The sequence below is a fragment of the Zonotrichia albicollis genome, chromosome 3, assembly GCF_047830755.1.
Source record: "Zonotrichia albicollis isolate bZonAlb1 chromosome 3, bZonAlb1.hap1, whole genome shotgun sequence".
NCBI classification, from domain to species: Eukaryota; Metazoa; Chordata; class Aves; order Passeriformes; family Passerellidae; genus Zonotrichia; species Zonotrichia albicollis.
This window is the reverse complement of record NC_133821.1, coordinates 72,951,169-72,973,918: the sequence shown is the minus strand read 5'-3', so window position 1 is coordinate 72,973,918 and position 22,750 is coordinate 72,951,169. Positions and strand designations below refer to the sequence as shown.

The window sequence follows — 22,750 nt, the reverse complement described above, 5'->3', positions numbered from 1 at the left end:
TTTAATATGAACAAGAAGTCTAGAAATTGCTTCTGCTTATGCACTTATTTTCCCATCTCTTTTTTTTTATTTTTTTTTTTGTGTATTTTAAGAGTGCACCCTTGTCAAAGAAACATGGCAGATGGAATACTTCAAAGATGAGAGGCATAAAGAAGGGCTATTCACCTCACCAAGGTTGAGTGAACCTCAGGTGGAGTAGCTCTCTGGGGCTAGTTTAGTGTCTTCCAGTGATGTGTAATGGACTGGAACTTCTTTATAGAGTTTATTAGTGTTTTAGAATTAACAGTACACTATACATCATAACTGTAATGTAACTATATAATTGTATTAAAATAATGCCATATTTCAGATAGCTTTAGAGTAAACATTCTTTTGTCCTTTGTATAGAATGTATTAAGTTGGTGCTATGTTTTACTTCCTTTGCTAGGTACTTTTCTGAAAGCTTCCAATCTCACTTTTTCCTAGGTCATTCTGCCTAAAGACAAGACTAAATAAAATTGTAGCTTATTCTCCCCTTTGCTGGCTGTGAATTTCTGTTACGTTTCATCTTGAGATGCTGTAGTGTTTATACAGAAACTTTTATCTTTTCTATTACACCAAGTAACATATACTAGCAGAACCTAAAAACAGTAGAACTCAGCCTGCTTAGTCCAGTCAGTGATGCTTTAATGAAATGCTGCAACATTTAGCATTTCTCATAAAGTGCAAGTGGGCATTCACTTTCCTAGTTTTAAAAATGGGAGGTCTATGGAAATGAATGCAAGGGTTATTATTAGTGTTCTGGCTTTTGAAGCTTAATAATAGGCATTTATATGACCAGTAGCAAATTACTCTCCTCTTCCATGTTAAACTGTTTCTGTTGCTTATGTTTAAAGATGGAGTGTGTTTTTATTTACTTGCATCTGCACAGTGCTCTGGTAACTGCTTTGGGCTCATCAGAGGCACAGCTAGCAACCCCCAAGGGTTCAATTTCAGATCTAAGACACTGAAACTCTTTCCCTTCTATCTGTGATTTGTTGTACAATTTCTTACTCTTCCAACTTGAGAGATATTTTTAGTATTGCTCCTTAGGTAGTACAAACATACCTGTTCTGGTTTTTTGTCTTAATAGTGGCTTATTGGTGTAACCCTTGTCATCTCTCATGCTGCATCTTTTAGGGGTCAGAATTGGCGCATGTACCCAGAAGACTTGTTATTCATATGAAGACACTGTTGCAGACTTGCAGACCTAAGCCAGATCATTAATAATGCTTGGTGTCTGATATGACCAGTTTTGAATGTTGGTATTACAGCAGGTGATAGGAAGTGTGCACTGCTGTGAGCAGATGTGTGTGGTGTTTATAATCTCAGGGGCAGAGGTATAATAGAGAAGCAAAAATAAAAAATTACTGTTGTGTGGGACACCGTGCCAGAGAACAGATGAGAGCTACGTGGTGTGTCTGGGCAGCATCCTGTTCCCTCAGCACGGTGGGGTCTCCCTGTTGCATCCTTGCTGTGGCCATGTCTGCTTGGCTGTCTCACTGGGAGTCTTGTACCTTCATCTACTCTGCCTTCCCAACTGGAAAATTTGTGTGTAGACTGTAGACTTTCCCTGCTTGCTGTTCACAGTGTGATTGCTGCCACTGTCTCTTGCATGGTGAGGGTCCTGCTAAGTTATGGAGTACACTGCCCTTGACTTGGTTTTCCTGAAGCCAGTTAATTGCTTTTTTCTACATGCTTACTCCTTGCTGAAGGGGCTGAGTGAGTCTGGATCCTCAGAGGAGTTAAGAGTTAGGCTTTTTATTTTCTTTTGTGGATCTGAGTTATGATTCTTGTGTACATGCCCACAGAGCCAGATAAAATCGAGACTGCTATTGGTTTCCAAAGTCAGTCAGTTTAAATTTCACAGAAAATATTAACTATCTCCTTGTCAAAGCAATCTCCTTCCATGTTCTCATTGTTAAGGCTGGATTAAAGCTACTGGGAGGGCACTTGCACACATTGCTCTTCTGCTCTCATTGGAGCATGTGGAGGTAATTCTTACAGTTCAGCTCCCCATTTGCAAAGCAGGGAATTACATAATTTTCCTACCACATGAGAGGTTGGGAAATACTGACTCTACAGGGTCATCAAAAATGTGTCTAGAGAATCGCATGATCTTGAATGTTTCTTTTTCTCTGTATGTTTTTCCAGGACTTGCAGTGGGCACAGATGGCCAAGAGAAAAGCTATCAAGTCCACTGAATGTTCTAAAAATAGTCAGATGCTTCACTGGTTTCTGCATTGCTGTGCTGTTGGAGGTACTGTTGTTCACATGCACAGTTTTGGAAAGTAATGCCCATGACTAAAGGATTGCTTGTTGGTGCTTTATGGCAGCAGACGGGATTTCTGGGTGCTTACTCCTGAGCACAGCAAGCAGGACTTTTTCTTGTTTCGTGAAAATGTGAACTACTTAAACTGCAAGTAGGAAGGTACATCATTCTTCATGCATGAGAAGGGAAGGAAAAGGGAGAAAAAATAATTTTGAGAAATTGGTAAATTTATCAGTCTTTAAAGAGTGCTCTATTCACACACTAAGTTACTTTTAATCTTCTGTTCCCTTTTTTTATCCCTGCACTTAGAGCATCTTCTGCTGCTACTTTGAATGTACCAGGGCAGGAGGCTGCTGTCCTGCAGTGCCAGGTTGCAGGGAGGACAGCAGGACCTGGAAGCGTAGCAGTTTCTGGAGGTCTTGAGAGTGTGGTGACAGTAGAAGGGGTGTGGATATCCATGGTCAGGAGTTCAGTCTGTACCTGTAATTATAACATTAAAAAACAAATTTTTTTTTTTGGCCTCGTTGGAGCATTCCCATTCTAATTACAAATTTTCAGTAAACTCTCCAGAATTCCCTGGCAGCAACACTAGAGAGACACAGCAAGTATCCAGAAATGAGTAAATATAAATAAAATATTCAGAGCAGTAGGGCTAAATTCGGGAAGAACAGTGTATGTTTATGTATTTTGTTCTTTTCTTTTATTTATATAATTATCAGGTGCTGACACTGGCTAAATTTGGAGAGTGGCAAATTTTTAACAGGCTCCTTACTGAAATGCATTGTTTGGTTTGCCTTGAAAATGCCTAGTTAAAGAATTAACACTGCTGTAAACATATAATAGAAGATTTTCACAGTCTACTTCTGTTCAGGGTGTAGAAAAGGTTAAACTGAGCCTGAAATTTATATAAAATCAGCTTTGTCATCCTTTGAGTTTGGACTGAACTCATGATATATGAGTAAGTTGTCTGTTTCTCAGCATATAAATATCCCCAAATACGTACATTTTTAATGGTATGCTGATTCAGTATTCATCTGTACCAGAAAGGAGCTGCCAGGAAACCAAGATTAATTTTAATCATATAGCCTTAATAGCATTTTATGCAGATGATAAAGATTACCTTGATTTTTTTTTTTCTTGTAAAATATCAAAGGACAAATAAGGGAGAAGTGTGGAGTAGGTTTGCCTATTTTGATGTCACTTTAAATTGTCAGTGACATCCTGTAAAGTAAATGTGACTTTTGTGCTGTAACTGCTAAAAAACTAAAATTGAAAAGGACCTCTCAGAAATACTAAATACTAGTTTTCTGTAGCAATTACTGCAGGCTGTGCTGTGTTCCTCCTTGCTGTCAGATTTTCTCTTTTTTTTTCCTTTGAGGCAACTAGTGCAAAATTCCCAACAACACAGGTAAACTCAGCAGTTAAGACGTCAGCATTCCTAATCAGTTTGCTATTTCTAGTACTATGTTTTCAAAACATAATTTTCAGACCTTAATATGCCTTTCTAGAACAACACTGTTGTTTCTTCTAAGAAGGTAAACTAAGTAAGTTTTAGGTCAACAGAGTGGGATCTGACATTGAATTATGCTATTATGAAAATGTACTTGGTTTGGTGATTGGATATGTGTTGCTGGGTATTTTTATTAGTGAAAGAAAAAAAAAGCCTGAATGCCTTTGCTGTGTCTGCCCTGTGGATAACATTCCAATTTTTCTCAGTGCCCATCTGTTATGAATACAATTATTTATTTTTTTTGAATTCTTGCTTTATTCCTCCTCACCATGTGAAAGGAATTGGAGTTGGATTTAATTGATATGAGAAGAGCAGGCTCCATACGCATGTTGGCATTGCTGGCTTTGTTTAGCACTGATGGAAGCCAACAGCACAGCTCACCCATGGGGAGCTGAGCAGTGCCTCTCTGGGTTGGTGCTGGCAGCTCCTGCAGCATCTGTGGTTAGGTGCAGGCTTAACCTCTTCTCTCCTTCTCTGTGCCCCTTTTTGCTGCAGCAGGGGGGGGCTGCTCTGGCCCTGGGCCTGGCAGGGCTGTGGGCAGGCAGGCGTTTCTAATCCTGGCTCCCTGGGCAGTAGTGCTCTCTGTCTGCCAGCCTGGAGCTGGGCAGTGACTTCCCTGGCTGGGGATGTCAGATCGTGGGAGAGGAAGAGAATGAATGGAAAGAGCATACCACTGACCCTTGCGTGGAACTAGGCAGTGAGGATACGTCTCTCTTGCCTCTGTTCATCCCAGCTGGTCTTGCTTCAGTGAGATGAAGGACTCTTCCTCTTCCCATTCCCATGGGTCCTGCTGTCCTTGTGGTCATGGGTTTAACACTATTTTAATGCTTTGGGGTTATTTGATAGTTCTTGGTGTCATTGTGAGACTCAGCTCTGGCCAGTCAGTGCCCTCATGGCGCATCACATTGTAGGGAAGGCAAAGCAGGTGAAGGGGGGAAAGTGGTTCCTCCTTCTTTGAACTCTTGTAATTCGCTGTAGATATTGTAGCTGAACACTTGGGAAGACTTACTGTAACTCTAAAGGCAGTGCTAATGAAGCCACCAGTTCTGATCCTCTGAAGATCCAAGAACCTTCCCCAACAGGAAACATAGAGATGCATCAGAATTCTCAGGAACTATGTGGTGTCTTCATACAGGCTGAACATGTGTGCAGGCCAGCTTGTTCTAATGCTGCTGTTACGCTTCTGTCATGGAGGTTTAGTGTCCAGCTGTGTCCTGCATCATGTATTACCTTGCAGAGGTAAAATTGTATTCTCTTCATAAAGCTAAAGATGTCAGGTATTTGCCATTTAAAGACTACCCATTACTGTAAGACTACCTGATGTGTAAAAATGAGAGCAATTTGATTCTTTCTGATGCACCGGATGAATTCAAAACTAATGAGTCAGAAAAAGTGCATTTTCAAGCAATGGGCTTCATATGCTGTGGACTAATCATCCATCAGTAAGGAGAGAAAATTGTGGCAAGTATTTCTAGCATGATTTGTTCTTGGGCTTTTCAAGTAGATTAGTCTGTCTTTGCTGCATCATCTCTTTTGTTGACATCTGGCAGTCTTGTAGCTTGTGATCTTTTAATGCAGGGGAAAATAATGGAAACTGATTAGGTCCCAGAGGATTTTTTCTTCTTTTGCTATGAATCATAATTTGTGTGGCTTCTATTTCTTTGTTATACAGCCCATTATACTAAAATGTTTAATAGCAACTACTGATGTGAGTTTATTCTGAAATACTGATAAAAAACTCTAAAGTTAACTTACTTTGTGCATGTGCACAAGCCATCAGGGTAGGTTAAGCATATGTTGAGGAGAGGAAAATGATGAAACGTCTTGGCAGGGATCTTGGGCAGCAGTTTATGTGGCATGTTGTTAATTACAGTAATTATAAAGCAGTTTGGAAATTCTCAGCTTCTGTTTTCCAAGGACCTTGGTACAGCATTCCACCAAGAGGTGGTGATTTTCATGTCAAAAAACAGTGCTACTGGTCTCCTTTTTTTCTTTTTTAAAGTTCTCAGATAACCTAGATAACCTTTCCTAGTCCTGCCTATTTCAAGGTGACTACACTTCATTGGGAGAACCAGAGGTCCATCTTGTTTCTTTCTGTATGGTTGTTTGAGCTTGTATATTGGTTGCAAATACAAAGTCCAACCTTGTACAGAATGTAGATCACTCTTTTTTTCTTTTACATTTTTTTTAACACTTTCAGATCTCTCAAAATCTTATAGTATTTTTAGTAATTTAAAATCTAAATTCAAAGTAAGCATTGTGTGTCTTACTGGTTATTCTGTTTGTGCTATATATTTCCAAATTTCTCTTGATCTGGCTGTCTAGGAAACACATGAGACCTGGAAGATTTTTTTTTGTCCTTGAAAGTAGTTTAATCTTTCCAGAGTTTTAAAACTTGATGCTGCCCTTTGAGTTACCTGCTTTGCAAAATGTCTCTTCCACTGCTGAGAAACTGGTCTGAGTGCATTTATTGCTTTGTCTCATTGTATACTTGATGGGCACTCCACAGCAAACACTGGTTAAAGTTTTACTTTGCTTTGTCACTGGGTCAGTTGTACTTCCACAACCTGTTGGGTTTTGTAGGTGTTGTTGGCATGTTGATTTATGAACTTCCTGTTTTTAACTGTTATATACAGGAGATTCTGCCTGGTTATGAGGTGCTGAGGGAAAAGGAGCATCACACGTGGCTGCTCACCTGGCCCATTGCGCTGTAAATGATGGAGACCAAGGAGGAGAAGAAGGAACGGCGACAGGGCTATTTTGCTCGGTAAGCTCACAGGGCTTATTTCAGTGTTGACTAAAATGCAGAACTCCTTATTCTGCCTTTTTTACAAGGCTTTGTGATTTTTCAAGTATGTGTAAAAATGAAACCCATGCTGCAGTATGTATCCAGAAAGTGCTTTCCTTGCTGTATCCCTGATGTTCAAGTGGAGATTTTTTTCTTTTGAGTAGTAGAGGATACTTGAATTAAAACTCTAATTTGTAACATTAAACTGTTCTTGGCTATTCAGTTGCAAATTGCGCTGTATTTGAGCTTCTGGCATCAAGTTCCTGGACAGTGTTGATGAAACCAAGCATATCTGAAACATATGTGTGTCTAAACCTGAAGTTTATTTTCACATAAAGCACACATTAGGTAGTATTATCTCATTGGGTAAGGCTGCCTAAGAAAAAGTAAGCTGTCTAAACCATATTATCTTTATAAATAAAAGTAATGTTTTTTTCAATAATTTTTGTCATTTTGAATTCATGATTGGTGATTTTTAAGAAATAAATGACATTGCTTTCCTAATAACTTGTCTTTGTTAATTGAGCAAGTCTAATCATCTATGAGCTCTGATGTACAAGAAGAACCAAAGCTCGCTTACTCTTGTGAGGGGATAGGAAATAGGTTTAAAAAACATCTTTGCCTCAAGGATGTTTTCTGTTGTATTGAAGAGGAGAATTGTATCCTGTCTCCACTCAGTACTAAATAACTGCAGCCTTAGTGCATTGCAGTCTAGATTAGAGACATGCCTGTCACAACATTTGGAAGTAGTGTGGGGAGAAGTTGCTGCTGCTTTATTGCTATTCAGGTTCTATGTAATGGTGGCTAAAGACTGGAGGAAGTTTTGGTCATGTGTTAGTGTCTGGTGATCTGCTTTCTATTTGGAGAAATGCAGTTGTGTTGATGTTGGCAGAATGTTGCAGTTCGGGATTCTGAGAAGGGGAAGTGGATAGTGGCACCTAAAACAGAGGAGGCTTATGAAGGATAAAGCAGAAGTAGCTAAAGGGATTGTACTAAGGAACAAGGAATTTTCTGTTAAAGAAGACTCAGGCTTAGAGATGGATGTCTGAGTAAGATGCTTTAGTGTTGAGAATGTTTTGTGTTCTTTCTAAGTGCTGTCTGCTAAACAAGTGGAAATCCTCAAGAGGCTTTCAGGAGGGTCCTTGACAATTATATTTAATCTGCTTTCCTCTGTCATCTTGCGAGTGTTCTCTTTTAAAAATTCACAGGGGCAGCCTGTCTTGTACGGGCATAGGACGTTGAGCAAGGTTCAAAAAGTTGGGAAATCAATTCGTAGTATTAGCACTTAGCTGCTGTGTAACTTTGGAGAGGTTGCCTCTTTCCCTCCCAGCTTGCTTCTTTTTTCTTTCTATAGGTTGCAGGTCTTGGCTCTTCTTGTATATCAGAGCTCAGAGATGATTAGAGACTTGCTAAATTAACAAAGACAAGTTATTAGGAAAGCAACGTCCTTTATTTTTTAAAAATCACCAATCATGAAGTCCAAATTATAAAAATTATTGAAAAAGCTTTGCTTTTATTTACAAAGATGATGTAGTTTAGCCAGCTTACACTTTCTTAGCTAGCTAGGGGCGGTGCTCAGTGTCAGAGTGGTTGTGCTTGCAATTGTTGGAGGGGAAGCTTGAGAATCCCAAAATACATGCTAACAAACCAGCTCCTGAATTGCAAGATTAAGATGAACATGAAATTGTCTGCATCTCTGTCCCCCAAATTTAGCATTGTTTACACATTTGTCCTTTAAAATATTTGAAATGGCTCTGTTGAAGACACCCACTCAGCCATCATTTTTTTCTACTACAGATACAGAGCCTCAGTCTTCCCAGGTCTTCCCTTCTCCCTGTGACAAGTGAAGCTGAAATAAAACTTTCCCCATCCATTTTTGCTTCTTACCAAATGCAATTTTACCCACTGTGTTTTGGGGTAAAGGGCTTATTTTTTGCCTTGGTTCTCAGGAAACCAAAAAAGTGATTTTTTTTCAAACAAAACAGAAATGTCTTCAAAACTTTTTAAAGAGTGATTTAGATTCCATGTGTAGATAAAATGTTACAGCTCGTAGGAGTTTAACAGGCAAGAAATGAAAGTGTAAAAGTAACATGAGCATAAATTTCTCTTATGCAATACGTCCCTATTTAACTGCTACTCCTACTTAACTACACAGAATAGTCTTTTTTTTTTTTGCTTTTTTTTCCCCAATCATGTTTTTAGGCATTTCTGTTGCCTTCTGTGTCACTGGCTCCCAAATGGACCAGGATCTGTGCTGGTATTCAGTAAGTCCAAAAACAGATGGCACAGTATAATGCGTGTGCAGTGGCACATTTCTGTGTAATTGGCTCTACTGTGACTTTTGGTGCTTTTTATTGGGATTATGTGCCATGAACCCAGATAAAACCTCCTATTTCCCTCTGCCTGTGCCTCTTCCCTCTCACAGGATGTAGAGCCTTGTTTCCCTTGGCCATTTATGTAGGCTTGAGTTTAGGGGTACTTCACCTCATAAAATGAGTAGCCATTAAATTTTCAACTTAATTTAGAAAGAAACTACCAGAATGAGTGCTGTGTATCACATGGAAAGAATTGCCTTGGATATAAATTGGTAGTCTGGAAGGCTGTATGTACAGCTTGAAAGTGGAATTGTTTTGCATGTGCTGGATATATTTTGCATGTGCTATTGTGTGATACGGGATATCTCTGGACAAGCAGTTAAAGGATATGAGAAATCATAAAGGAAGAGTTTGAATAGTTTTTTTGGAAGAATGAGAAAAGGAGCTGTTTCAGGTTCAGATTTTCTGGGTCTCAGCATTCATCACAGTGAGCTGCTGAGCATTTTCCATGCTTTGTACAATCCTGTTTTAAGTAGCTGTCTCCTACTGTCTTAGGGAAAAGAAATAAGTGTACTTTATATGAAAAATTGCTGCTTTTCAACAAGTTGACCAAAATACTTACATTAATTTTATTAATTGCTATGTCTTCAACTTGTGGTGACTTAATCTGAACAATCTGTGTGGAGATGAACTGTAAAAGCCATCCTTATGTTGAATGATTTCTTAATAGTTTCCAGGGGAATTATGAATTTTAGTTTTCAGTGACCAATTTCTTTCTGGTCACTACTGAGAGCCGTATTTCTGAAGCCAAAAACGAAGCACTTGTACTAGGGAAAATATTCTCACTGGGATTTGGGTGCCTTTGTGTTTATTGAATTTACATTGGTCTTGCTACCATCATTCTATTGAGAAAACCACATAAATGTCTAGGATATGCTCCAAAGGCCATCCCAGTAGGCAGAGACTCCTTTTAGCTCCAGGTTTTTAATACTTTTTTAGAACCTGAAGCCAGTTGTATAGCTTGATGCTCACCTCCTCTTTCCTTATGATGCCAATATCTAAGGGAAATAAAGGAATTCACAGCATGTTTTAAGTTGATTTAGGTTCATGGCTTGAATACCTAAATTTACATCCATACAGGTAAAGATTTATACATTAAACCCAAGATTTAAAGAAGATAAATGTAAGTGATTACTGCTGTTGTTGTTTACTTGTTACCAGCTCTAATTTATAGGCTTTTTCCCCTTCCAATTATTTTTAATACTTAAAAATAAATAAAACCATACACCAAGTGGTGTTCAGCTTTTCTGTCCCATTGTTGGTTATGACCTAACCATAGCTTCCCTTTTAAGTATTCACAACAATTCCAACAGTAGGAATCATTGATACATAACTACTGAGCTGTTAGCTAGATTCTGGAAAGCTGAGCTGGGGAAGGCATTATATGTAATTTTCATGTTATTGTTTTTCCCTGATCCTTGCTCTTGGCAGCTGTTGGAGGCAGGATGTTGGCTTGCACAGACCCTTGGTCTGACAGGCTGTGGTCACTCCCTTGGTCAGTCTTTTGCATATTGCAAGCTGTCAGATTTGTAAGCATCTCATTGGGACTTTTCCTGTCTTCTGTTTTATTCCCATATTCAGTAATTCTGCACTTCATACAAAAAGCATAGAGGGACTGTGTGGAAAAAGGACATCAGTGGTAGCTAGGAGAGAGGAGAACCTAGATAAGATATATATGTACAAAGTTACTTTCTTGAGGGCATCTCATGTATGTGAGACCTTTTAATAAGTTTTTCTGTTAGGTGTGGTTCTTTTTGGCCAGGCTCATTATATCTATGTAACAGACTTCAGGTCTTGGCTGCTCCTCAGCTCGCTATTCCTCCACCAGTTGCCTCCTTGCAATTGTTCTAATTCTGCTGAGCCAATGTGTTGATGTTTATTCAGGTTTCCTGTAGCACCCATATTTTATTTTTTGCTTTTAGGAGGAAAAGTTTTCCACACATTGTTTTTAAACCATCATGGAGGTTTATCTTGGGTGTGAAGAATAGTCAAGCCAAGATCCTGGAGATGCTTAAATATTTTTAAATGTCTCTAGGAAATAATACATCATTTCAGTTCATCTGTACAATGAAAATATCTTAGCTCTGCTTCCAGGTATATAAACATTACCTCATAATTGAGTTACTGAAAATGAATAACAGTATTGCATTTTATTCATATTGTTTCAGGCAATATCATGTATGCCTGAGGCATTCTATTTTGTAAAAAAGGCTGAATATATCACTACTTCAGATTTATGGGGCACACTGGTTATTATTTGCTCTGTAATTTAGTGTGCGTGTGTGTGTGGAGGATAGTTGATTTGCTATGATGGATAGCTGAAAAAAACCCATAAAATATTTTCTGAAACACGCAGTGTTATGATTTTCCTGCCAGGTACTTATGCTTGAGGGGTTTCCATGTTTTTAGCAAACATTCTGTCTTCTGAGGTGGAGGTCAGTATTTTAGCTGCCCTTTGCAAATGTCGTAGTGTAAGAAGTTGAAAAATGTCTAAACTTTCACTGACAGCGTCCCTGGGACCTGTTAGGTGGGGCTTTGGGAGGTTGGTCACGTCCTTCAGATGCTTGAGAGACACTTGCTAGTCATTGCTTACAAACTTTGTAGAGTGTATATATATATGTGTGTGTGTATATGTATAGATGTATATATATAAAGTTTTCTTTTTATCATAGGTGTAAATCTGGAGAATGAGAGTTGGGAGGGAAATTGAAAATTGAACCTGCTTTTTCTGAAGTGTTGCCTGGGAGAAGCTGAACAGCTGTTTATCTTGGGAACTGTTTCCTCATCTCACATTGGAGTTGCTTTCTGGATTCCGAGGTTTCTGGGTTAGCAGTCTTGTAATTCTGTGGTGCAGGACAGAATTCAGCAAAAGAGCATGAATCACCATTTTCTGTTTTCAGTCTTTAAATCTCAGAATTATTCCCAATGTGAGTGCTTCCTCTGGGAAACATAAACAAGATAGTGGTTTCTGTAGTCTTGGTTCTTTCCAGTGCTTTCATCCTCAAGAGTAGTGGAGTCATTTAGGATTGAGGAAGAATTTTGTTACCGCTAACAGAATTAGTGAAAGTATTTAATGGGGCCCTGAGGCTTTCCTCAGGCTTCTCTGAAACTTTCCAGTACCAGAAATGCTATTTATGGAGATACAAAGCTTGTGTAAGACGGGAAGCGTGGTTAACCTCCTCACCCATTCACTTCCCCCTGCATGTGAAGTGAGACTTGGGTAACAGCGTGGCCTCTGAAGGAAGAGGCTTTTTTTAGGACAGAGAAGAAAGGTGGAGTTTTGTGTTGATTTCTTTGAGAGCAGACTAGGCAGAGAAGAGAGTTTAGTTAATCTCCAAATGTACTGTGTCACACCAGTAATTTCACAATTTTTCACCTTGCAAGATTCTTGTAAGGTTGGATTGTTAGACAGAAGCATTCAAGGACCTTAAATTTGCTTTTCCCAAAGGGACCTTTGGGTGTCTCTTAATCAGCCTTTAAAAAGAAACTTATTTAGCCTTCTTTATAGAACATAAATAGTCACACCATGGGCCTTTTGATGTAGACATCTGTGCAGTTTGGATAACAGTGGCTATGAACATAGTTGCAATGTAATTTGTCTTCCTCTACTTCCCTTTCCTGCAGCCTATAGTTGGGAATGCCAGGCACTGAGGGCTGTGCTGGACATTCCTGGTCCAGCCATTCCTGGACATTCCTGGGCCATGCCATTTACCTTTTTGCTCTTGGAAGGATTTAAAGACTTATCTTAAAAATTATGAAATTTCTAGGCATCACAAGGTGGCTTTCTGGATAGGTGAGATACAGACTTCTTACTGTATCTGATATAATTACATTTTTAAATTGTTGTACTGTTTCTGAAGTGTCTGCAGATATGGTCTTGTCCTTTCAGCCTCCCAGGTGTTCTCTTCTGTTCTTAGGCAGTTGTTGCATCTACTGCATAAAATTCTGTTTAACCCCAGTGAACTGTTTTAAAATTAAGTCTAGTTTAAACACTGGTGGGAATGTAGTATAATACTTGGCAGAAGTGTGGTGGCATGGTTGATTTTGAAGTGATGCTGTGTAAGATGCTGCTGAAAGGAAATGGTCACACTCAGCCTTCTGGTTTTGCTGTGTCTTTATGGATGACAGAGCTGCCATCGCTGAGCTGCCCCAGCATGAAAGCACCTTCCAGAAGCAGCCACCTAAACAGATGCCGAATGGTACTGACTTTTTAGTGGTGCTGTTAATCAGCTCCTGCTCATGCTCTGAGAAATAGCAACTGTCTTAGCTCCTTTTGGCAGCAGTCCTGGTCAGCTCTCCTGTGCTTTGTACCACGGGGAGTAGGGAGTGGGCTGTACAGTATTTTGAGAAGGAGAACAGTCAGCATTGTGAGCTAAGTTAGAGTTTGCCGGCTTGAAGAAAACACAGGTTGATAAGAAGACAGACATGTACCCTCAGGGAAAGTGTTTCTGGCTCATGAATAAAATTGCCTGCCTTTGTATCTGCCATCATTTGAGGCTTTTGCCATATGCCATGCCACATTATATAGTCTATTTCTGCTAAGAGTGCTGCATGTTTAAGGGGAAAGGTATGAATGATACCTGCAGGAGCATGCTTTTGGAAAGGGGCAGTTTTCCCCCTCTGTCTGGGAGACTGGATAGCACTCTATAGCTAACTAGGGGAATTCTGTTGGTAAGAGGGGAAATACAGTGGGTACACCTGTCTGCTTGCACTGTATCTGAATTACTAGATGCACGGTCTGAAGTTTTTGCTGCATGCCTTTAGGCATGGGCTCCCCACTCTTGCCTCCCCAAGGAAATGAAGCTTTTTGCCTCTGCTCTGGAGCTTTCAAAGGGTAAGAGGCTGTTTGCATATTCCTGGTGGCCTTAGGCTCCCCATGGTAAACTCTCATGCCCTCAGTGTTAATCCAGCTGCCAGACAGTGTTTGGAAGGGATTTCTTCCACCCCACCCTGTGCCTGCCAATCTGATTATCTGGAGGTGACTTGTTAAGTGTAGGTTTTTGGTGGTTTTTTCTGGCCTACTCTGTAGTCTGAGTAAGGAGAGTTTCCTAGGATCATCTGAAATTTTAAGATGTATGTTACCTATGCTTTAAGTCTCTTATGTTATTCCACTGAGATCTGTGGGATTCCTCCTATTGATTTATGTAGAGAATATCCCAAGGAGAGCAGCAGGAGTGATTAGGAATTTGGGGAGGAGGGAGATAATTGTCCTTATGCTGGAAAACCTTTGTAATGTAAATAAGCCATAAATCAGCTCTCTGGATGTCTTAATACACTGAGTATTTTCCTGTGAGGCAGCAGTTTCTGGCACAGAGAACTTGTCTTGTGTAACACTTAATATACTGCTAATAACTTCAGGCTTCTGCTGCTATTTTTCTGGACTGGCTATTTTTATTTCAGTAGGTGTAAGCTTAGCAGATAACCAATCACTGGTAAGCTTAGTTTAAATTATATTATGGTTTTGGCATACCTGCATTTCTGTAATGGATTTTTACTTTCAGTACTGCTTCTATAAATAAATGACTTGAAGGTGTCAATCACATGTTTCAATCAGACAATCTTTAAAAGTCAAATCTCCTCAAGCAGAAGATTTATCTGTATGTTCCCTATCTGTTAGGGAGCTAAATGTTAAAAAGATGATGCTGGTCTTTCCACCTGGACCGCAGCAGGTGCTGCATGTTGCAGTTCTGCGTGCACGAGGCTAAGGAGGATTTTTTTGTTGTTGCAAATACTGCCATTTTTTTTCTTTCCTTTTTTTTTTTGGCAACCCAAAACTACAGCATATGACTCTGGTCTCATGGACAGATGCATCTGAGCAATTTTATGCGTGTGAGGAACCAGACTGTTAGGTGTTACAGAACAGTGAAAGCTGCTTGTAGGGGCTGAGCTGTGCAGGCACGAGGGGTGGGAGCAGGTCCAAAGCACTGTGGCTGCAGGGAGAGGTGCCAGAGCACCAGAGGGGAAGGGAGGGAATGCCAGCAGCTCCTTACCCACCTGCCATAGCAGGGTGGGACCCAGCATGCCAGGAAGCTTCCCTTCCCAGCCCAGAAGGGAATAATGGCAGGCAGCGGGACACAATGTCACAGAGCACCTTCCTTATCTGGCATGGGCTGGCTAGATTTGATAGGAGGTTGTTGTCCTTGAAAGTACCAGGAGAGCTGAAGATGGCTCCTGGCCTGCTTGTCCCCACCACCCTCCTGCTCTGCATGTGCAGGGAGGGGACAGCAGCGCTCAGCCTCCTGGGTGTGCTGCTGCAAGGAGCAGAAGGGCTGCCTCTCAGGATTACATTCCTTATTTCCTCAGCTTATTATTGTAGTTCAGCTACTGCCTCAAGTGCAGTGAGGCCTCATGGACTTAGAGAGTCCAGAGAACATAGAGATAGAGCAGAGCCTCTTGTGTCTTCCCATCTTCATCACGCTGACAGAGGGCAAGGTTTACTTTTGGCTTTTTCAGTTTCCCTGAAGTCATTGCTTCTTCCCCTCCCAGCCATATACATTTTGACTGCAGGTTAAAAGTTTCAGTTGAAGAGAAAATGAAAAAATGCAAATACTCTTCAGGCAAAAATAAATTAATAAATAATGTAATATTTGATATAAAACCCACAGAGGAGTTTTAAGAAGTAGTAATTAATACACATTTTATCTCTGAAGAGTGTAATTGAGGACCGACTACACTAATGTAAATGGTATGGCTGCTGAAAAATATCAGACCATGTCAAATTCTCATTTTAAGGTATATGCTTGTTAGAAGTTACGTTTGTACATGCCTGCCATGTGACTGTCCCATGTAGACAAGCTCTCCCTGTCTTGTCATTTTTATACCTGTCATTAATGGCCTTTTCACTACAGTATTAAAAAGGTGATGCCATATTATTTTGTACAGATATGATGCAGACACCTGTTCAGGGTGTAGATTGATTATGATTCTCACTTATGAAATATCTGTTGTATGAAACAATATCAGCCATTATTCTAAACACTGAAACTACAGATTCTTTTTTATTCCTCCATGACAGCATGGCTGTGTGTCTTTTCAGAACTTTAATCCATGTTACAATATCCTAAATTACCTTGGACGTTTCTTCTGTGCTGCTTGCCAGTTCATGGGAAGTCTCTTAGGAAAGCCATCAAACTGCTCAACATGCAAAATAGGTTGCAAGTTGAGGACAATGAATGCAGGTTGTTTGAGGACAGTGTTGAGAAATGAGATATGCATTTGGTTGGTTGACATTGGTTTTAGCAATTACTCTAAAATACTTTAAATAAAGCCTTTTTCCACTCAAATTGCTGTGTTTTTTGCTGAAATTTGTTCCTGAATAGATAAGTTTTCAACCTGTTTGTAGGCCTGTGCACAGCATCTGTTATACTGTGATATCCAGCTGTTACTAACAGAATCCTTGAGAAATATGTGGTGACATTTGGATAATTTTGGTGTTATTATGAAAGTTAGCATTTAAAGCCATTGGTTTGGCTTCCATTTAGGGACTTTTTTTTTTTAAAGAAAAAACCTTGGCCTTGTCTATTAATGATATAAAGGAGAAAGTGTATTTTTTTTCCTTCATGTTTTTCTTTTTTAAGCTGTATTAAAATTGATAGTTTGATGCCATAGAGCTTGATGCAGTGATGCAGAGCACTTTGAAATTTAAATGGTAATTTGCAAATTAACTTTCTTAAGAAAAGCAAAGGCTAATGCAAAGACAGGTACTTAAGTCCTCTCCCTCTCTAAGATATCTCTATTATTGGTCATTTAAATAAGAAAACTGTTGAATTTTTGACTTTACTTTGGTCACTGACTTCTCAGCCACAGCAACTTTTGGATCACCCCAACCCTTTTGGTCAGCAAACACTGACAGGTGACTTCACTTACTGAGTTGTGTCAACTTACTCGACATTAAGATGCTTTTTATGGAGAAAACAACACTTTCTTCTCTCTCTGCTGCTGTTGGAGAAGCAGGAACAAAGTCACTGTTTCCTTTTTGCAGCAGGGGAAGCTGCCCATCTTCCAGCCCTTGGAGTGCCAATGTTTGTGAAAATTTCCCATCATCAAAGCACCTTCTCTGGATAAGTGGGAAGAATCTGCCATGACCACTTCAGTGCTCCAGTCCAGAGGTCTGTTGGGCATGGTGTGGTGTGTGCCTGGTTTGGCTTTCTGGCATCCTCTTTTTACTGGTCTCAAGTAACACGGCAGAGGCTGTTGCTTGACAAACCCTTCCATCTCAGCAAAGTGCCTGCTTGGAGGAGCAGTCTTGCCTCTGCTTACAAAAGGCTGCCTCCTTTTGTGTTGGCACCAATGCTAGCACAGCCAGGTGGGATCTAATGGGAGACTGGTCCAGTTTTGAAAAATTAATTCATGTATTGGTATTTTTGCTGGGTTACCTTTAACCTACACAGTTTCCCAGATCTGGTCCCTGTGCAGCTGCAACAAATGGGTTTGTGCAAGAATGGGGACAGCTCCTGGGGCCAGAATCAGTGGTGAGCAGAGAGAGAGGGAGGTACCTTCTTTTGCTAGTAGAAGTGTCTTAAAGGTGCTGCTTTGAGCTACAGGCTTTGAGACAAGTCTCCTTTTCCTCAAATAGTGTGTAGCTCTGGAGGTTTGCTGTGCTTTTTGCCTCCTTACTGTTGCACTCACCATTCTTGATTTCTGCTGGGGTCCAGACACCGATGCTCAAGAATGAGGGATGGAAAAAGAAAGGGAGTGCCTGCAGGTATCCTTGAAGAGTCTGCCCACGTGTGTACAGCCTTCTAACAGTTTGCCATGTAGTGTCCTTCTGAGAAAAAAAAACAAACAAGCCCCTAAAACCAAAACAAACTAACCAAATCACCAGAACTGAAAGACTGTATCCCTGTCACTGTGTTCTCTGTGGCCCTGCCATGATGAATTTTCATACTGGCTCTTTGTACCTTTTTACATCTTTGGCAAACAACATGCCTGAGCTATTTATTTTTGTCTGGATTTCCCTTTTATCTGAATGTAATTCTTGAAAGAATTTAATTTGGTATCTTTGGTACTTCTCATATAAGAGATACTAAGATAGCACTCCTTGAGGTTTTTTTCCTGGAGGTGGTTTCCAGCTACACTACTGTTGCATGATGTGTGGCACATTTCCTGTGGGCTTTGCTGTAAATGACCATTGATTTTCACCTACTGTTTTATTGCTTCCTTGCGGATGTTTATTGCCATTTGAGTCACTGAGCACTAAATTTCTTTCTTTTTTCAGGCAGTTTAATCAATACGAAAACTGCTTTCTATAATCAGGAAGTTTTGTTACATGGGGGATCTGAGAAAGTGGGTGTGGAGCAACCACTGTATGGAGTAGCACACGTCCCCCAGAGCTTTCCACGTACTCTGTTGTTACCTTTGGGATTGGTCTCAATTTTTGTTTCCCTGTGTTAATTAAATATTAATTTTAAAGGGCCTTCCTCTTTTTTCCGTGGAATTTGAGTTTTATGAAGAGTGTTCAGTCGAGGCAGGGAGTGAGAAGTTTACCAAAGCTTTGGAGGAACTTGAGACGCGTCAGCCAGCTTGATGAGCTTATTGTCCTCATCAGAATAGAGAAGGTTTACTATGGTGTGACCACTGTGCAGCTTCTCTGCAAGATCCTCCCTTGCTGTGTGACTGCAGTTCCCTTTCCCTTGCAGTTTCCCTCAGCTGGTGTGGAGTGCTGGCTCCAGGGGCTGGCATTAAGTGGGGGAGAGCAGCTGGGAGCCAGCCAGGGTGACAGGAGGTGACAGGGAAGGGCCATCGCTCCCTTGCCAGGCCTTCAGTGCAGGGAGAATGTCTAGTTGAGCTACTTTCAGAAGAATTCCTGGCATGTGTAGGAGCCTTTGGGGTGATGAATGAGCACCACAGTAGGAGAGAGTGTCTGGCACTGTCAGCAGACGAAAGCAGGAGGAGCACCATGGAAGTGTGTTAAAAATCAAGTTGGTATTTGTCACAAAATAGTTCTGTGGTGCTGCTCTGACTGAATAAGCCTATTAAGTGAACTTCTGGCAAAATTAAAGGAGTCTGTCTGGAGGGAATGACTTCTTCATTTTGCCTTCTGCCTAAGGCTGGTCTTTGAGAGCTTGCAGTAACTAACGTTATAAGGGAGAGAATCAAATAGATGTCTAATGCAAGCAAAATAGCTTTCCAGAATATTTTTCCTATGGAAAAGATTTTATTAAGTTGTTGTCATGGCAGCCGAGTGCTGAATACATCATAACCTCTTTTGCTAAGTAAACACAAAAGATGGGGATACTTTTGCTTTTGTAAATGGAAAGTTTGTTAAGGTGTGTGGGAGCACTGTAGTCTTAAATTTAGGAAAATGAAAACTTTCAGACAACTCAAAACCCTCCTTGAGTTTTACCCAGGGAAGCAGGGATTATTTCCACCCCTTAAATAAACATAAAATATGTTAGATGAGATATTTAAAATTCCCTGATCTAAGTTAGAAAACTGGGAGGGGAGATGAACATATTTTACTTAATCTAAGAATTCATCAGAAAGTGTAGTGTCTTTAAAATTCCAGAACAACTTTACTATAAATCCTCCCCTCCACATTACAGCTGATGAAACAGATGTAGTAACTTGGTTTTTAAGCTAATGGCAATATTGGGAAGAAAACAGGCATACCCTGGATTGTCAGGACAGCACTTCATTCTCTGGAGCACGCCAGCTTTCTTGAGCATTGCTGCTGGCTGACCATCTGTGTAGCCTGGTGCTGGTACTTGCTGTCAATCAGTAACAGGAGCTCCAATAAAAGTGGAAATTTCCAGCTTTGACCCGTGCTGCTAACAGCTTTCAGGAGTTGTTTTTTGTCCTTTGGAATGACCAGGTTATGGACACTTTTGAGTGTCTGCCACCACCATACTGTAACTACATGGATGTCCTTGATAATTTTTTCAGACTTGATTTTTTGTAGTTTTTTCCTCTCTGTGGAAGATACACAGATATAAATATATAAAGGTATTTTTTAAATATCTGGCAAAATATGTATTCTCTCCCTTACATTTGCCTTAATAGTCTGTTTTGATGGAAAACACACAGCCTTGTGGCTTGCTTGTTTCCAAAACAGGACACGTGCCAGCCTGAAGTGGCTGGTGTTCCATGGAGTGTGCTTCCTTGTGGGGTGGATGCTGTTCAGTTTTAGGAAGATTTCTGAGGGTGAATGGCTTTGTATTTGTTTCTGTGCTGAAGTGAAAGCTGCACTGGGAAGGTCTGGGTTAATTGTTATGGTTTGCCAAGCAGTCTGACTTCGTTTGGCTTTGCAAGCAGCAATGATTTATTTTGTCTGAGATTTGCTTATTCCTCAGGTTCATGGGTTGGGATGAGAGCAGGGCCGTGCCTGGAGCTGGCTGAGTCGTGCTGGCCCTGAGCTGAGTAAAAGGGAGAGGGGTGATCTGTGCAGGCTGGGAGAGAAGGCCTGATTAGATCAGACCAGTGGGTGACTAATGGAGATTTGTACTGTCAGATTGCTGTAGGTAGGTAGGTAGGGTTTGTTTTTGGTTTTTTTTGACATGACATTTGATTTATTTAGCTCTTCCAGATGGGTGGAGAAAGGCATGGAGGGTAGAAAGAAACTATTATATATTATAATCAATGCAGATATTAAAATTAAGATTAAAATTATTAATTCTGAAGTAAATAATTGGGGTACAAATAATTTTTATCTAAAGGAATCCTAATGGGAACAAAACAGATAAAGGTGTTTGAAGTGTTTTAAAGGTTTTTTTTGTAATCTTATTGTTTGTATGCATAAATAGATTTTTAAAAATTGTATTTGAGAAACATGATCTGTTTGTGCTTCGCAGGATGTTAACATGATTGTATGCCAGATATCAAGGCACATTTTAGAGGATGCACATTGTGGAAAATATCCAAAAAGGAAAACTTTGGCTTGTCAGCCAAAAGATAAAAAGATTTCTTCTCCCTTCCCCCTTCTTTTGTTTATATTTTTGGAGGGCCACTTTATTAGATGCTTTTGTTTCTAAAGCAAGAGTTGTTTGTGGTGTATGATCTTTATTAATCTAATACATCATAAAAAACATGCCTTACTATTACAGGAGTTTTTTAGATCATCCTATGATAAGGACCTAGGGCTCTTCGACTGTTCCATTATGTCTTGAATGAGGTCCTATTGAATTGTCCTATTGAATGTTAAGCAAAGCAAAATGAAATTTCTAGGAAAGAAGTTACTGTTGGATTTCCATGTCTTTATTGTCACAGTGTCAGAGTTGCTTTACTGGTTGCTTGTAGTTTCTAGTGGAAGTTAGCAGATAAAATCCCCCCTCTTTTCTCTGAGCAGTTCTTTTTATCCTAACCACCTGCCTTGTAAGTGTAATGGGAAATTCAGGCTGTTTTATTCTAAAAATTAGTTATTTGACTTTCATAGGCAGTCAAATAGAGTTGGGTCTGGAAGATGAAGTAGGCTATTTCTTGGAATCCTTCCTAACTGTTTTCCTGTAAGTCAGTGCCCAAGATATTAAACAGTCAGTTGCTAATTAATTTAAGTAAGCACTGCTAACCTGGCATTTTTACCTGCCTACTCTGAGATTGTGCCCATTTCAGATCATTAGTCTTTATTAAATTAAATGATCTTTGTATTGTAGTAAGTTTTGCTTTTACTGGCAAACTTTGTATTTGGACAAACTTCAAAAATGCCTTACTGGTTGTTGTTCAGAAAGCACTTGAGGAGCTGGAAACAGATCCCCCTCTGTATAAACTCAGAAGAAATGTTTTGCCTGTCAGAATCAACTAGCTTGAAAAATGTTAACTTGTGTCTAAATGAAAGTGCAGATGTGTAAGACTTTCTTCATAAACAGGAGTGTTTTTGCAGATAAGATGCTTGTTTATCCTGACCTCCCTGTTTCTTTCTTTTTCTTTTTTCCCCCAGCAGCTTTCTTTGTGGAACACAACATATCCATCAACTGATACTGAAAACCAAGCATTTTCTGCATCAACACTTTCTGAATTCACTGTCTGCATCTTGTTTTGCCTGAAAGGCAGATTTAATTGCAGAACAAGATCAAACTGGGGGGGTTTCAATTTTTTGTTGTTGTTCAGCTCCCTTTTACTTTTATAACTAACTGAATGTTAGATTTGTGCACAGACATCCCCTTAGAAACTGAACAAACCCACTCAAAATCTTCCAAAATAGTTGAAAAAAGAAATAATTCAACAAATTATGTTCTTAAAACCATTGTTCATATCAGCTCTTGTCATGAAGGTTAGCAAATACCTGAGACCTGACAGAAGAGTAGATTAGATTTTCAGCCTCTACCTTCTTTAGGGGGTGATGGGTTTGAAATCTGAGCTGTGGAAGGACTGGCAGCTTGAGTGGGATGTAGAGGTCAGTGTGAGAGAAGGGTAAATGGAGGCTGAGGGAGGTGCCTCAAGGGAATGCGGTTTAAGATGCAGTAAACCAAACCCTTCATCCATGCTCTTCACAGCCCAGTCTCTGCTGCCCTGTACCAGTGTACATTAATGATGAATTGCCTTGTGTGTATACAGGCCTTTGCTTTACTAAGAGGGTGCATGCTGTCAAAAAGCATAGTAGGTTTGAGGCTGCCATTATGGCTTTAAATGCTGTATCTTGTTTTCCTTGATATATTACAGCAAGGCTTTTCAGGAGTGCTGAATTGGAGGGTAATTTGGTAATTTTTACCAGGCTTTAGGAACCTCAGGAAGAATCATCTTGCAAGCAGAGATCACAACCCTAGACAGAGTTGCAGTTACTCTGAGTCCTGCCTGGAATGTCATGGATAATTGGTTCTAATTTAATCATTTTCTCTGATGTCAAGATTAGCACT

General features: G+C 40.0%; 1 protein-coding gene across 8 annotated transcripts in view; it reads left to right on the top strand.

The window, feature by feature from the left end:
- NCOA7 (nuclear receptor coactivator 7) overlaps positions 1-22,750 on the top strand; it is an 84,285-nt gene that overhangs the window by 18,961 nt on the left and 42,574 nt on the right. For 7 of the 8 annotated variants that reach the window (XM_074537857.1, XM_074537858.1, XM_074537853.1 and 4 more), the window contains one exon: positions 6,437-6,567. In XM_074537857.1, the coding sequence (XP_074393958.1) occupies positions 6,515-6,567 (53 nt within the window). In that variant the 5' untranslated portion in view covers positions 6,437-6,514. Of the gene's footprint in view, positions 1-6,436; positions 6,568-16,944; positions 17,072-22,750 lie in introns of those variants that run through there. The other variant, XM_074537860.1, reaches the window with a different exon arrangement.